This window comes from Passer domesticus, chromosome 14 (genome assembly GCF_036417665.1).
Source record: "Passer domesticus isolate bPasDom1 chromosome 14, bPasDom1.hap1, whole genome shotgun sequence".
Classification (NCBI taxonomy): Eukaryota; Metazoa; Chordata; class Aves; order Passeriformes; family Passeridae; genus Passer; species Passer domesticus.
Window position 1 is genome coordinate 12,801,337 of NC_087487.1, and position 14,057 is coordinate 12,815,393.

The 14,057-nt window shown below is 56.6% G+C and overlaps 2 protein-coding genes across 3 annotated transcripts in view; one reads left to right on the forward strand and one right to left on the reverse strand.

The window, feature by feature from the left end:
- On the forward strand, nt 1–12,335 carry POLG (DNA polymerase gamma, catalytic subunit). 2 transcript variants are annotated; one of them, XM_064388500.1, is made up of 23 exons: nt 1–71; nt 1,193–1,816; nt 2,462–2,657; nt 3,035–3,202; nt 3,421–3,567; nt 3,764–3,843; nt 4,649–4,831; nt 4,946–5,106; nt 5,310–5,433; nt 5,503–5,727; nt 5,873–5,993; nt 6,177–6,248; nt 6,361–6,480; nt 6,655–6,815; nt 6,928–6,981; nt 7,068–7,185; nt 7,610–7,745; nt 7,824–8,070; nt 8,162–8,284; nt 8,571–8,742; nt 9,006–9,214; nt 10,275–10,432; nt 11,524–12,335. In XM_064388500.1, the coding sequence occupies exons 2-23, from the start codon at nt 1,236–1,238 to the stop codon at nt 11,583–11,585; spliced, it is 3,618 nt and encodes a 1,205-aa protein (XP_064244570.1). In that variant the 5' UTR covers nt 1–71; nt 1,193–1,235; the 3' UTR covers nt 11,586–12,335. The 2 variants fall into 2 exon arrangements, with proteins under 2 accessions (XP_064244570.1, XP_064244571.1); XM_064388501.1 differs by having other exon boundaries at nt 6,177–6,242.
- FANCI (FA complementation group I) overlaps nt 10,953–14,057 on the reverse strand; it is a 24,408-nt gene continuing 21,303 nt past the window's right edge. The window contains exons 35-37 of the mRNA XM_064388499.1: nt 13,427–13,522; nt 12,774–12,899; nt 10,953–12,016 (exon numbers count right to left, since the gene is read on the reverse strand). Of these exons, the coding sequence (XP_064244569.1) occupies nt 11,951–12,016; nt 12,774–12,899; nt 13,427–13,522 (288 nt within the window). The 3' untranslated portion in view covers nt 10,953–11,950. The remainder of the gene's footprint in view (nt 12,017–12,773; nt 12,900–13,426; nt 13,523–14,057) is intronic.

Consider the following 14,057-nt stretch of genomic DNA (forward strand, 5'->3'; position numbering starts at 1 on the left):
GAAGCTCCCCCGGGCGCCGCGGTTTGGATCTGGCCGGCGGGCCAGGCCGCGGCGGCGCCTGCGGGAGCCAGGTGGGAACAGCGGGAATTTGGGGGGAAAAACATCTGTGCGGGGGGAAACAGCTGTGTGGGGGCACGGCTGGGGGGGGGAAACTTCTGGGGGGGGGGAAATAGCTGTATGCGCCAACATTTGTATGGCGGGCACGGCTGTATGGGGCACGGCTATATGGGGGAGGCTGTATGGGGCACGGCTCTATGGGGACATGGCTGTATGGGGCACAGCTATATGGGGGAGGCTGTATGGGGCACGGCTCTATGGGGACATGGCTGTATGGGGCACAGCTATATGGGGACATGGCTGTATGGGGCACAGCTATATGGGGGAGGCTGTATGGGGCACAGCTATATGGGGGAGGCTGTATGGGGCACGGCTCTATGGGGACATGGCTGTATGGGGCACAGCTATATGGGGACATGGCTGTATGGGGCACGGCTATATGGGGACATGGCTGTATGAGGCACAGCTATATGGGGGAGGCTGTATGGGGCACGGCTGTATGGGGCACATGGCTGTGTGGGGCACAGCTCTATGTGCACATGGCTGTGTGGGGCACAGCTCTATGGGGACATGGCTGTGTGGGGCACAGCTATATGGGGACATGGCTGTGTGGGGCACAGCTATATGGGGACATGGCTGTATGGGGCACGGCTATATGGGGGAGGCTGTGTGGGGCACAGCTATATGGGGACATGGCTGTGTGGGGCACAGCTCTATGGGGACATGGCTGTGTGGGGCACAGCTCTATGGGGACATGGCTGTGTGGGGCACAGCTGTATGGGGTACATGGCTGTGTGGGGCACAGCTATATGGGGTACATGGCTGTATGAGGCACAGCTCTATGGGGACATGGCTGTATGGGGCACAGCTCTATGGGGACATGGCTGTGTGGGGCACGGCTATATGGGGACATGGCTGTATGGGGCACAGCTATATGGGGACATGGCTGTATGGGGCACAGCTGTATGGGGTACATGGCTGTATGGGGCACAGCTATATGGGGAATTCTGTATGGGGCACAGCTCTATGGGGACATGGCTGTGTGGGGCACAGCTGAGCAGAGGAGTGCGTGGCTGTACAGGAGCATGCATGGTGGTGGCCAGCGCTGAGCTCACCCTCACCTTTCCCCCCGCAGCCCCATCTCCCGTGCCGGGGCACATCCCGGAGCACCGGGCAGGATGCGGCGCGTGCCCTGGCTGCGCTCAGCGAGGGGCTGCAGCCCCCAGCCCCGCCGCGGCCCCTCCAGCTCCTCGGCCAGCCGCCCGCTGCCGGAGGGGCCCAGCCGGGAGCCGGGAGCCGGCCAGCGGCGCCTGAACCCCCTCAACATCCAGATGCTCTCCAGGAGCCTCCACGAGCAGATCTTCCGCGGCGCCCGGGTGCGCTACTCGGCCGAGGAGGTGCGGCGCAGCGTGCAGCACCTGCAGCGCCACGAGCTGTGGGGCCAGGAGACCTCCACGCTGCCCGACGTGCACCTGCAGCTGCCCCGCATGTACGGCGACAACCTGGACGAGCATTTCCGCCTGCTGGCGCAGAAGCAGAGCCTGCCCTACCTGGAGGCGGCCGAGGGGCTGCTGCGCTGCCGGCTGCCCCCGCGGCCCGGCCGCTGGGCCTGGCAGCCGGGCTGGACCCGCTACGGCCCCCAGGGGCAGGCAGAGCCCGTGGAGTTCCCCGAGGAGCGGGCGCTGGTGCTGGATGTGGAGGTGTGCGTGGCCGATGGGCACTGCCCGACGCTGGCCGTGGCGGTGTCCCCGCACGCCTGGTGAGATGGGGGGACAGCAGCAGTGCTGGGGTGGCAGCAGGGCTGGAGGGGATGAGTTTTGAGGGGATGGGGATGGTCCTGAGCGGAGCTTCTTCCTTGCAGGGAAGACACAGCAAAGCCCCAGTGTAGCCATGATATTTCATGAAAAGTTCTCTCCTAGGATTTTTTCCCTCCTGAGGAGCCTCAGGAAAGAAATGTAAACAATAACTGTCTGCTGCTGTGGAATGCAACAGGTGCACCTGTGACTGGTGGATGCTGGTTGTTTCTAATTAATGGTCAATCACAGATGCAGCTGCATCGGACTCTGAGAGTCATGAGCTTTTGTTACTGCATTCCATTCCTGTTCTTTCTAGCCTTCTGATGAATCCTTTTCTCTCTATTCTTTTAGTATAATTTTAATGTATCATTTTAATATAATATATATCATAATGTAATTAACCAGCCTTCTGAAACATGGAGTCAAGACTCACATCTCCACACGTGGGGTACCCACCACACCCCCGAGGGTGGCTGTGGGGTGTGTGTCCTGCTTAGCAAGCACAGCATTCCCGGGGGTTGGCACCTCCCTCACACACCTGCCCTGCTCAGCACCCCTTGGCACCGTGGCTGCTCTGTGACAGCCGCAGGGGCCGGTGTCCCCCGCAGGTACTCGTGGTGCAGCAGGCGGCTGCTGGAGCAGCGTTACTCCTGGTCCAGCCACCTCACCCTGGCCGACCTCATTCCCATGGAGAGCCCAGCGGGTGCCAGCTGTGCCAGCAAGCAGGACTGGACGGAGAGAGTGGTGGTGGGACACAACGTGGCCTTCGACCGGGCCTTCATCAAGGAGCAGTATCTTATCCAGGTAATCCACTGAGCCTTTGCAGCTGCAATTTCTTACCCAGATAACCATGTGCGTTGGCTCTTGAGGGTTATTTTGGCAGATGCTGTTCTGCACAGGTACCCCAGGTTTGTGCTCACTTTGCCCTGAAGAACAGGTTGAGGCTGGATCCCTTTAGAGGAAGATATTCTTGCACCCTATAGGGATGCTGGAGGCTGCAGGGTGCCAGCTGGGGTTGTGGCAGGAGCCTTTGAGCAGTCTGCACTGGGGATGCTTTTTGCTCTTAAAAGAGGAGTTTGGGAGGCAAAGTTTCCTTTAGCAAAAGCAGCTGAAGCAGAGGACTTGCAGCTCCTCCAGCACATCCCTAACCCTCTCTTTTCTCCCCCTGTGATGTGTCCCAGGGCTCCAAGATGCGTTTCCTGGACACCATGAGCATGCACATGGCCATCTCGGGGCTGACGGGCTTCCAGCGCAGCCTCTGGATGGCTGCCAAGCACGGCAAGAGGAGGGGGCTGCAGCAGGTCAGGGAGCACATGAAGAAAACACGCAGCAAGGCAGAGGGGCCGGCGGTGAGTGCGGGAGCTGGGCTGCTGGCAGTGCTGTGGGTGGCAGGGACGGTGCTGTGACAGGGCTGCTGCTGTACTGGCACGGTGGGAGCTCTGGGAGCAGCTCCACTGAGCGAGCTTTTCAGATAAGGTGGGCTTGGCTGAAGCCGGAGCAGCAGCATCCTTTACTGCTCCTGATCCGGGCTGTCCTCCCACACTGTGTGCCCCCCCTGTTGTCACAGGTCACCTCGTGGGACTGGGTGCACGTCAGCAGCATCAACAATCTGGCGGACGTGCACGCGCTCTACGTCGGCGGCGAGCCGCTGGAGAAGGACGCACGCGAGATCTTTGTCAAGGGCACCATGGCTGACATCAGGACTAACTTCCAGGTGCAGGAGGCTGTCCCACCACCCCACAGGCAGCAGGAGCTGGGGAGGGGAGCAGGGTGGGGTAGTTTGCCCTTTCTTGCAGCAGTGGGCATGCGTGGGGCTGTGACCTACTCTGTGCTCCTGCAGCCACGATGCCTTGCCCCGTGCTGGCAGAGGGGTGGCTGCTTTGCCTGCTCTCACCTGCTGCTGTCCCCAGGACCTGGTGTCATACTGTGCCCGTGATGTCCAGGCCACCCATGAGGTGTTTCAAGAGCAGCTGCCACTGTTTATGGAGAGGTGAGAGCTGCCAGGTTCTGGCTGGTGTTGGCCAAGGGGCTGCGGGCTTGGTGGGCAGTGGGGAGGGTCATGGTGCCTCTGGGCATGAGGTGTAGCTCCTCTTGTCCTTAGGGTGTCCTGAGCCTCTTTTCAGGAGGGACTTCAGACCCTTCCCATGTAGGTGAGCAGGAATAAACAGCAGCACAGTGGGTGAGGGAGGTGAGCAGGTGTAGCCATGATATTTTATGAAAAATACTTTGCTAGGATTTTTCTTCCTGAGAAGCTGAGGAGCCTCAGGAATAAATGTAAACATTAACTATCTGCTGCTAATGGAATGCAACAGGTGCACCTGTGATTGGTGGATGCTGGTTGTTTCTAATTAATGGCCAATCACAATCAGCTGGCTCAGACTCTCTGGGAGTCAGGAGTCTTTGTTATTGCATTCCATTCCTGTTCTTTCTAGCCTTCTGATGAATGCTTTTCTCTCTATTCTTTTAGTATAGTTCTAGTATATAATTTTAATATAATATATATCATGATATAATAAACCGGCCTTCTGAAACATGGAGTCAAGACTCATGTCTCCACACATGGGGTACCCACCACAAGCAGGCTTCCTGAGGCAGTCTGGAGTGATCCAGTTTTGGGGCTGTTGCACAGGGCAGGCAGAAGATCCAGGAATCCTTATGGTTTAGGAGAAGAGCATCGAGGGCTGTGTGAGGCTGGGAAGCTCTAGATGAAGACACATTTATGTCTGTTGTAGTCTGGTGCCTCCAGGGCCTGTCCCCTCTGGCAGATATCTAATTCCTTGCTGCTTTGGGTCCAGGTGCCCCCACCCTGTCACGTTTGCAGGGATGCTGGAGATGGGAGTGTCCTACCTGCCAGTCAATGGGAACTGGAACAGGTACCTGGACGATGCTCAGGGTATTTACGAGGAGCTGCAGAAGGAGATGAAGAAGTCCCTGATGAACCTGGCCAACGATGCCTGCCAGCTGCTGCACGAGCACAGGTACCAGGGCTGGGGCTGCAGGAGGGAGCTCAGGCACCAGGTGGTCCAGGGGGGGCTGTGGGTGGGTGTGAGGGACAGGAGCAAAGCTGTGGTGTGACAATGGTGTGTCATCAGGTACAAGGATGACCCTTGGCTCTGGGATCTGGAATGGGACATACAGGAGTTTAAGCAAAAGAAGAATCCAGGGAAGAAGAAGAAGAAAGTTCAGGATGGGAAAAGCCAACTCTCCCCAGCAGCAACGGATGCAGAAGAGTCAGCCCAGGAGTGGCAGGAGGGTGAGCACAGGTGATCCCTGGGGATGAGGGATGCTCCAGGGCTGCCTTCCCAGGGGTGGACAAGGTTTGTTGGTGCTGCAGGGTGAATCATTGCTGCCTATGTCCCATGCTGCTGCATGTGGTGGGGCACTGCTTTGATGTCCCTGTCCCGAGAAGGGTGGCACAGAGGGCCCTTTGCAAGCCAGTTCTCCTTGTCCCACCAGACCCTGGTCCCCCCAGTGAGGAAGAGGAGCAGAAGGTCTCTGCGAGCCAGCTCTGCCTGCAGCGCCTGAAGGAGACGGTCGCGCTGCAACCCAAGAGACTCCAGCACCTGCCGGGCCACCCGGGGTGAGTTGGGGACCCTGTGTGTGCCCAGGGCTTTCCCTGCACCTTCTGACCCGCCCTGCTGCTCCCCAGCTGGTACCGCAAGCTGTGCCCGCGGCTGGAGGAGGAGGGCTGGGTGCCTGGCCCCAGCCTCATCAGCCTGCAGATGAGGGTGACCCCGAAGCTGATGCGCCTGGCCTGGGATGGCTTCCCCCTCCATTACTCAGAAAAACATGGCTGGGGATACCTGGTGCCAGGACGGCAGGACAATTTGCCAGCAGCCCCTGCAGAGACCGATGGCCCCTCCTGCCCACACAGGTGAGAGGGTGTAATGGAGTGCTGGGCTGGGAGCTGCCCCATGGGCATATTTGGGAGCTCCCTGGTCCACGGCACTCTGCCCAGGTGGTGCCCCGAGCCTTGGGCCCCGTTGTGGGTGCATCAGCCCTGCCCTCTCCTCTGCCAGGGTGATTGAGAGCCTGTACAGGCAGCACTGCCTGGAGAAGGGCAAGGAGCAGCCCCCCGGGCTGGAGGCAGCTGTAGAGGACGAGCTGCTGGTGATGGACAGCAGCACGATATGGCAGAAGGTGAGGAAGGGATGGAGGGTTCCCTGGTGGGAGGGAGGTGTGGGGCTGTGCTTGCTCCTGTGTGCAAGCAGTAACCAGCCCTGTGTGCAGCTCCAGGGGCTGGAAGTGAGAAATTCCCTTTAATAAGGGTTACTGGAGGATTGGTGTTTGATCTGGCTCCCCCATGGTCCCTCTCTGCTGCAGATGGAGGAGCTGAGCCGGATTGAGGTGGATCCAGAGGAGAAAATGAACAAAGCAGACCAGAGCCTGGTACTGGTGAGGGGGGTTTCCTGTGGAATGGGGTGGTGGATTAGTCACTCTTTCCTTGATTTCCCCCTCCTGCCATGCTTGAAAATGTTCCTGGCATTGCCTCACTTTGCTGTTGCAGGAGGAAATGGAAGAGCTGAAGTGGGCAGAGAAGAAGAGCAAGCCCTCGTTCCACCATGGCAATGGTCCCTACAATGATGTCAACATCCCTGGGTGCTGGTTCTTCAAGCTGCCTCACAAGGCAAGCTGGGGCTCCTGGGGCTCTTCCTGTCTCCACAGTGCTGCTGGGACCCATGTGATCTGTGGGATTGGGTGGGGGAAATCCATCTCTCTAGCTGGGACAGGAGCATTCACAGAGCTTTGCTGATGTGGAGTGGTGGCTTGCTGAGCCCTGACACCTCTTTTGCTGCTAAAGGATGGGAATGATAACAACGTGGGGAGCCCTTTTGCCAAGGATTTCCTGCCCCAGATGGAGGACGGCACCCTGCGGGCTGCTGTGGGCCGCACCCACGGGACAAGAGCCCTGGAGATCAACAAAATGATCTCATTTTGGAGGAATGCTCACAAGCGGATCAGGTGAGCAGCTGCTTTCGTGGTGGCACCTCTGTGGCTGGAGGCTGTGTTGAGACAGGGGCGTTTGTGTGGATGCACGGGGGCTCAGCATCTCACCTGCCATGTGTCCCCCCAGCTCCCAGATGGTGGTGTGGCTGAAGAAGGGGGAGCTGCCTCGTGTGGTGACCAGGTACAGCACCTAAACCCAGGCTGTTCCCTTTACCCCGCGCCAGGAGGGCTCTTGCAGGGTGATGCTCATCCTTGCCTCTGTCCCAGGCATCCTGACTATAACGAGGAGGACAATTACGGGGCCATCCTGCCGCAGGTGGTGACCGCAGGCACTGTCACCCGCCGGGCGGTGGAGCCCACCTGGCTGACAGCCAGCAACGCCCGGGTATGGCCACGCTTGGATCCTTGTGGGGGTGCTTTGGGGCTCCCTCTGTGCTTTGGACTGATGGGATAGGGGCTGGATATGGATGCTGGGATTTGGGGTAGCAGGGCCAGAGCTGGGGTCCTCTTGCTGATGTGCTTTCATGTGGGAGAAAGGAAGGAGTTGCCAGGGGCTCTGGAGCTTCAGGATGTGGTGAAAGGGGAAGAAAACACCAACATACCAATTTTTGTCTCTTCTTAAGCTCCTCTTCTTTGCTGGAGTATCCAAGTGGGTGATGCTCCACATGAGTTAAACCCGGTTTTGACATTGAGAACAAAACTTAGGGGCGCAGGGAGTGCTGTGCCAGCACTCTGGCTGTGGGAGGAAGGCTGCTCCTGTGCCATGGAGCAGGAGAGGGATGTGCTGACCTGGCCATCGTGTCCTGCAGGCCGACCGGGTGGGCAGCGAGCTGAAAGCCATGGTGCAGGTGCCACCTGGCTACTCCCTGGTGGGAGCAGACGTGGATTCCCAGGAGCTGTGGATCGCCGCGGTGCTGGGCGAGGCGCAGTTCGCCGGCATGCACGGTGAGCCGGGGCACGGGGGCTGATCCTGATCCTCATCCCGATCCCACCGGAGGTCCAACCTCTGCCCCCCTCCTGCAGGCTGCACGGCCTTCGGCTGGATGACTCTGCAGGGCAAGAAGAGCAACGCCACCGACCTGCACAGCAGGACGGCCGCCACGGTGGGCATCAGCCGGGAGCACGCCAAGGTCTTCAACTACGGGCGCATCTACGGGGCAGGGCTGCCCTTTGCCGAGCGGCTGCTGATGCAGTTCAACCACCGGCTGACGCAGCAGCAGGCGCGCGAGAAGGCCCAGCAGATGTACGCCGTCACCAAGGGCATCCGCAGGTGCGTGCTGCCCGGGGTGGCGTGGCTGCTGGAGACTGGTGGTGGCCGGTGTTCCATCCAGAGGAGATGGGTTACTGGCTGTCCCCTGCAGGTTTCATCTCTCTGAGGAGGGGGAGTGGCTGGTGACGAAGCTGGACCTGGATGTGGACAGGGCGGAGGATGGGTCGGTGTCGGCGCAGGATGTCCAGCGGCTCCAGAGAGAAGCCATGAAAGGGTGAGATGGTCTGACCCTGCATGGCTTCAGGATGTGAGGGGGAGAGGGCTGCAGCCTGATGGGCAGTGGGCAGAGAGGAGAGATGGGGCTGGGTAGTCTTGGTCCACCCTTCCTGCTCCTCCAGGGCCAAGGAGATGTGATTTTGGGGCTGCCATCTTCACCCACTTTCCCAGTCAACAGTTAGCAGGGTCTCATCCTGCTGCCCAAAACCAGGAGGGAGTGAGTGTTTGAGGGTCTCAAACGGCCCCCTCCCACTCTTCCAGCAAACCTCCCCTCTGCCCCACAGGTCCCGGAGGGAGAAGAAGTGGAATGTGGTGGAGCAAAGAGTGTGGGCTGGAGGCACCGAGTCCGAGATGTTCAACAAGCTGGAAAGCATTGCCTTATCCCCCTCCCCACAGACCCCAGTGCTGGGCTGTCACATCAGCAGGGCCCTGGAGCCTGCCATGGTCAAGGGGGAGGTAAGGATGCAGCTCTGGGATGCTGAGATTTTGGCTTTGCTTATCTGTTCTGAAATGGGTACCTGATGTTCAGCCCCTCTTAGATTGCTGGAGGCCTGCTAGGCTCTTGTAGCCATTCAGGAAACCCACTATGCTTTATCTCCATGCCACCAAGAAAACCCAGCCTCTCTGAGTTTAAGAGATTTCTCCCAGGAGCTGTCCTGTGTGGTACCATGCCCTTGCCTGCAGTGCTCCATTACTGTCCCTCTCTTTCCTTTCACCAGTTTGTGACCAGCAGAGTGAACTGGGTGGTGCAGAGCTCGGCTGTTGACTACCTGCACCTCATGCTGGTTGCCATGAAGTGGCTGTTTGAGGAGTTTGACATCAACGGGCGCTTCTGCATCAGCATCCACGACGAGGTGCGCTACCTGGTCCAGCACCAGGACCGCTACCGGGCAGCCCTGGCCCTGCAGATCACCAACCTCCTCACAAGGTGAGCTCTGGTGGCTCCTGGGGGGGACAGCTGTGACTCCAGAGTGGGACAGGCATGCCCCGGGGGCTGGGGTTGGTTTTGCCTGCAGCAAGCTGGTGCAGAGCAGTTTTCTTCTGCTCAGGGCAAGTTAGCAGCACTGGAGGCTGCAGTTCCTTCGTGCTATAAATGGACCTCAGCTTTGATTTCCAGGGATAATGTGCTGGCAAAAGCTTTTCCTTATCATCAGCTTTCGGCTCTGCAGGGATGGGAACAGTCACTGGCTCTGCTGGGATGCAAATGCATCGCTTCATGCTCCCTTCAGGTCTGCAGCTGTCACATGGCAGCAGCCTTTGGGCTTGGTTGAGGAGCTGGGAGCCTGAAACTGTCCCCTCCCTCATCCCCTGCTGCCTCAGGCTGCAAGGGGCATGGCTCATCTCTGCTGTGAGCACTAGCACTGTCCCCCTCCCATGGCATGGGGTGTTCCTGCTGCTTCCCTGCCCCACACAGAACTAAGCTCAGCCTAGAAAGCTCCTGACCTGCAAGGGCTCCTGTTGGTCCAGCTCTGTCCCAGCCAGCTTTGCCAAATCCCCCTCCCAGCACCGTGGGGTGTTTGGTTACACAGGAGCTGGCCCAGGTGAGCTGTTTCTCCTGTGTGCAGGCAGGAATGACACAAACAGCCTTTCTGCAGCCACAGCGGGGCAGGCACCCTGACGTTCCTGCCTTTGTGCTGGCTCCTGCAAGCACAGGGCTTCCTGCTGGGAAAATCCTGCATCTGCTCTGCCTGCCAGGGAGGATTAGCCAGCAGTGAGGGGCTAGATTCTTCCCTTTTCTCGAGGAGGCTCCATTGCCTCCAAGGAGGCACCATGACTGTTCCTTCCATGCCCACTTGAGCAATTCTTCACCCTCCTGCTATCCAGGACTTGGAAAGCCCCGTGTCCCCCACCTGCTGAGTGATGTGGGTGCATAGTACCCTGTGAGGGGTGGCTGGCCAGTGTTTGGTAAACGTGGCTGATTGGAACTGGGTGTGACAAGGCCAAGGGGGGATGTCCAGCACTGTCCCACCTGCTTTCTTGCTCTCCAGGTGCATGTTTGCCTACAAACTGGGCCTCCAGGATCTGCCACAGTCAGTGGCTTTCTTCAGTGCAGTGGATATTGACCAGTGCTTAAGGAAAGAGGTGACCATGAACTGTGTGACTCCGTCAAATCCCATGGGGATGGAGAAGTATGGCATCCCTCAAGGTGAGCAGTGTCCCCTGGAACCTCCTCTCCACCTGCAAGCTGCCCCTGCAATCTCCTCTGCATGAACTTCCCAGCTTAAGCAGAGCACTTGGCCTAAGTAGTCATGCCCTGAGGGCTCTGTTCAGCTGAGGCTCATGAGCCCCTTGGTTCCTGACACATCATCTGACCTACAGGGCAGCCACAGTGCTGCAGCCTGCCCCTCCCTCCTCAGTCCTCAAGTGTTCATGCTGCTGCTTTCCAAATATTTGTGAGTGATGAGCCAGGCCTGGCTCTGTTCTCCCACACTTTGTTTGCATTGTGGCCCTTGGAGGAGCCCTCCTGTGCACTTTTAACACAAACCAAATTTAATTTCTTCTCTGAAAGGAAGCACCCCAGCAACCTTGCTTTGTCAGTTTTGCCTTGCAGACCCAAATTTTCCATGTTTCATTCCTTTCCCTCATTCTCTGCTCTCCCTTAGCCAAGCAGAGCTCTATTCAAAGAACTGCTCTGGTGTTGCTGGGTGCTTTCTCAGCAGTCCCAAGGCCTCAAGTCATCCCTATCTGCACTCCAGTTGCTGCAAGCAAACGTTTAACTCATGGCTGGGAAAGCAGCTCCTCCTCACTGTGTAGCAGCTCTTCCCCAGATAAGAACTTGCCCTCAGATCTGTTCTCTCAGTCACTGCACACATCAGATGCTCTGCCCTTAAGTAACCTTTATTAGGATTTACAGGCAAAGGGTGCTTACAGAAACAGGATTTGTGCTCTGCAGGCAAAAAGGGAACTTTTCACCAAGAACAAGGCAAATTAAACCAGTGCATCACAGTCAGGGTCAGCAAAAACATAACAGCAAAACCAGCCTGGGCAGAGGAAGCTGTGGCCTCTCGCTGCTCAGGAGATGCACACAGCAGCTTCAACTCCAAGGCAGAACAGCTCATGTTCCCAGCTCCCTACTGGTGCTGGTTTCTGCATTCTCACCACCACCCAAAACAAGTTTGAATTAATTTAGGGTGTTCTGTGCTAGATGCTCTGAACTAAAGCAGATCCCAACCATCACTCTCTTGTATTGCACAGTCTGAGTGTACTTAGGGAACTGACTGTCCCCTTGTCTTCCAGGGGAAGCACTGGACATATATCAGATAATTGAAATAACCAAAGGTTCGCTGGAGAAGCAATGATGACACCAGAGTGCCAGGACAATTGTCCAGACCACGTGCCAAAGCCTCCCTCTCCTTTCAGAAGCAGATCTTTTGGCAGGGACTGACTGATCCCAGCTGCTCCCTTTCCATTTTGCTGTAAGAAGGGATATTCCTGGGGAAGATTCAAATAGCAGAGGCACTTCTGATGGCAGCAGCCAGCTGTAAAGCCTGAGACAGGGGCCAGAGTCGCTCCCCTGGACACAAAGGAAGAAGGCAGAAGTGTTGTACTGCAGTATCTGACAAGAGAAGCAATAAACTATCATCTCCATATCTGCAGCCTCCGAGACCAAGGCGAGTCCACCGTGGAACAGGCACTGTGAGAGGAGGCAGTGGCAGCAACCCGTTTATTTTTTCCTCTGTCTCTTCTTTTTGGGTTCCTGGTTCTCATCTGTCTGCTCCGCTGTGTTGCTCTGGAGAGGGGAGGGAGAGAGCAGCATAGAGTGTGATTGTTTTTGTGTGAGTAGTCTGAGGAATGTTTACCTAGAGCAAGAAGCCAGCTGTGCAGAACAGGATTTAGCTCTTTTTTTTACTCACTGACAAAATAACCTGACTATGGGATTCCTGTCAGCCACTGAGACTTTCCCCATGGGCCACCCCCTCCCCAGTTCATGCTGGAACTCAGACCACAGGCTACCAGTGGCCCAGGACAGGGACACTGTCCTGGGTTTTGGCTTGTTGAAACACTCAGGAAAATATGTACAGAAGCACCAATAAAAACCTGGACAATCAGCAGAGTAAACTGTTTGTTCTTCTTAGCCAACATGTTGCACTGCCTTCACCAACACTTTGTAGCAGAGGTGGGTCTGAGGAGAATGATGCCTTGCAGAATTTGCCCTGCCAGGTCTTTATCTACAAAATCTTCCATACAAAACCACTTTGCATCAAAGGTGCTGCAAAGGTCTAATCCTGGCCAACAGTTTCACTTCCCCAGGACCAGAGACATAGAGCTGCTGCATGAATAAAGGCTGCTCGAGGCAGAGGGCTGGGGTACTGGGGGTGTTGTGAGAGAAGCTGTTCACTCCTTCCTATCAGCTTAGTATTAAAGTGAGAGCTAACCCGGGGAAGAGAAGCTGTTCTAACCTCACACATTCCTGCACAACTCACAAATACAGCTGGCTTCTAAAGACGAGGAAACCTGTCAGTAAAAGCAGCCAAATGCATTCTGACCTGGTCGTTGTGTGGCTCGTTCTGGGCATCCTCGGAGTTGTGCTCCTGCAGGGCGCTGTCCAGCACGGAGGCGTTGATGCGGAAATCCCGGGAGGTGCTCAGCTTCATGTACTGCATCAGGTTCACCTGCAGCAGCCAAGGGGAAGCCAGGCAGGGCACACATTCAGCCATGAGCATCTTAAGTTTAGTTTCCTGCCCTGCCTAGTCCTTTGCACGGCGCTGGGACAGAGTCCATCGCAGTAATAATGCAGGATTGAAGCACAAAGAGGGTGAAAAAGCACCTGCCCCCCTGCAGTCCAGGGGCACGTTTACATTCTCCTAAAAGCCAAATGATTGGCAATTACTCTCACTCTCATGGAGGACCTCGTTGTGGTACATTTCATGACACAGACTGGGGGAGAGTGAGGAAAGCTGGCACAAGGTGTGCATGGTTGTGCTCCACCAGGAACCACAGACAGGATGTTGGCACAGGCTGGTGTCAATGTGGCAACAGTTCAGCAGTTTTGGGCCAGGAGCATGGGCAAGAGCTGAAAGGTCCCTACACCATCCTAAATTGAGCATTAATAGAGACTTTAACAACAGCCCTCCACCATGCCACTGATCCCACTGTTCACCAGGTTCAGGTCACAGAGGATCTCTCTGCTTTACACTACCTTTGACTTCTTGGAGAGATGGATAAGGAACTTCTCATATTGCTCAATTGCAAAAATCAGGTTTGGGATTGGCTTGGTGTCCCGAAGCACCTTGGCCTGAAATGTGAGAGGAGTGAGATGGGTCAGATTTGGAAGGGCACAATGGCACTGTAGCATGACATGAAGACCACAACATTCCCAGTTTAAAAAAGTCTCCAGCAAGCCTTGCTCTGTACCAGTCCTGCCCCACCCAGCAAGCCTTGCCAGCTTTGTCACTAGCTTGAAATTGACTCCCAGGATGGTTCTGCAGTGAGGCTCTCCTGTGCATTGTTTTGTGCTCTGCCTGCAGCCAACATCCCTGTCAGCAGCTCCTCTCTCCAGCTCTCCCAAGGCATCACAAGCACGAGCCATCCGAGCAAGGAGCACCCTGACGTTTCACCACATTGTTGTCCTGCTTATTCACCACCACTGGTGTTTGTTCCCCATGGTGACAGAGTGGTGAAGGACATGCAGCATTTCAGCCCATTTCCATACACTCAGGGAAAAGCTAGCAAGATCATACTTGTGGCTTTTTTAAACTCTTAACATCACAGGAATGTCTGGGACAGCTGACGAGACGGAGGAAATGCTGTCTGGGAGCACAAACAAAGGA

What these genes read in the sequence shown, in the direction of transcription:
- POLG (XM_064388500.1), top strand. Translation starts at nt 1,236, where the DNA reads ATGCGGCGCGTGCCCTGGCTGCGCTCAGCGAGGGGCTGCAGCCCCCAG. An exon ending in GTCACCAAGGGCATCCGCAG is followed by an intron (nt 8,071 to 8,161) that starts GTGCGTGCTGCC and finishes TGTCCCCTGCAG; the next exon opens with GTTTCATCTCTCTGAGGAGG. An exon ending in ATCACCAACCTCCTCACAAG is followed by an intron (nt 9,215 to 10,274) that starts GTGAGCTCTGGT and finishes CTTGCTCTCCAG; the next exon opens with GTGCATGTTTGCCTACAAAC.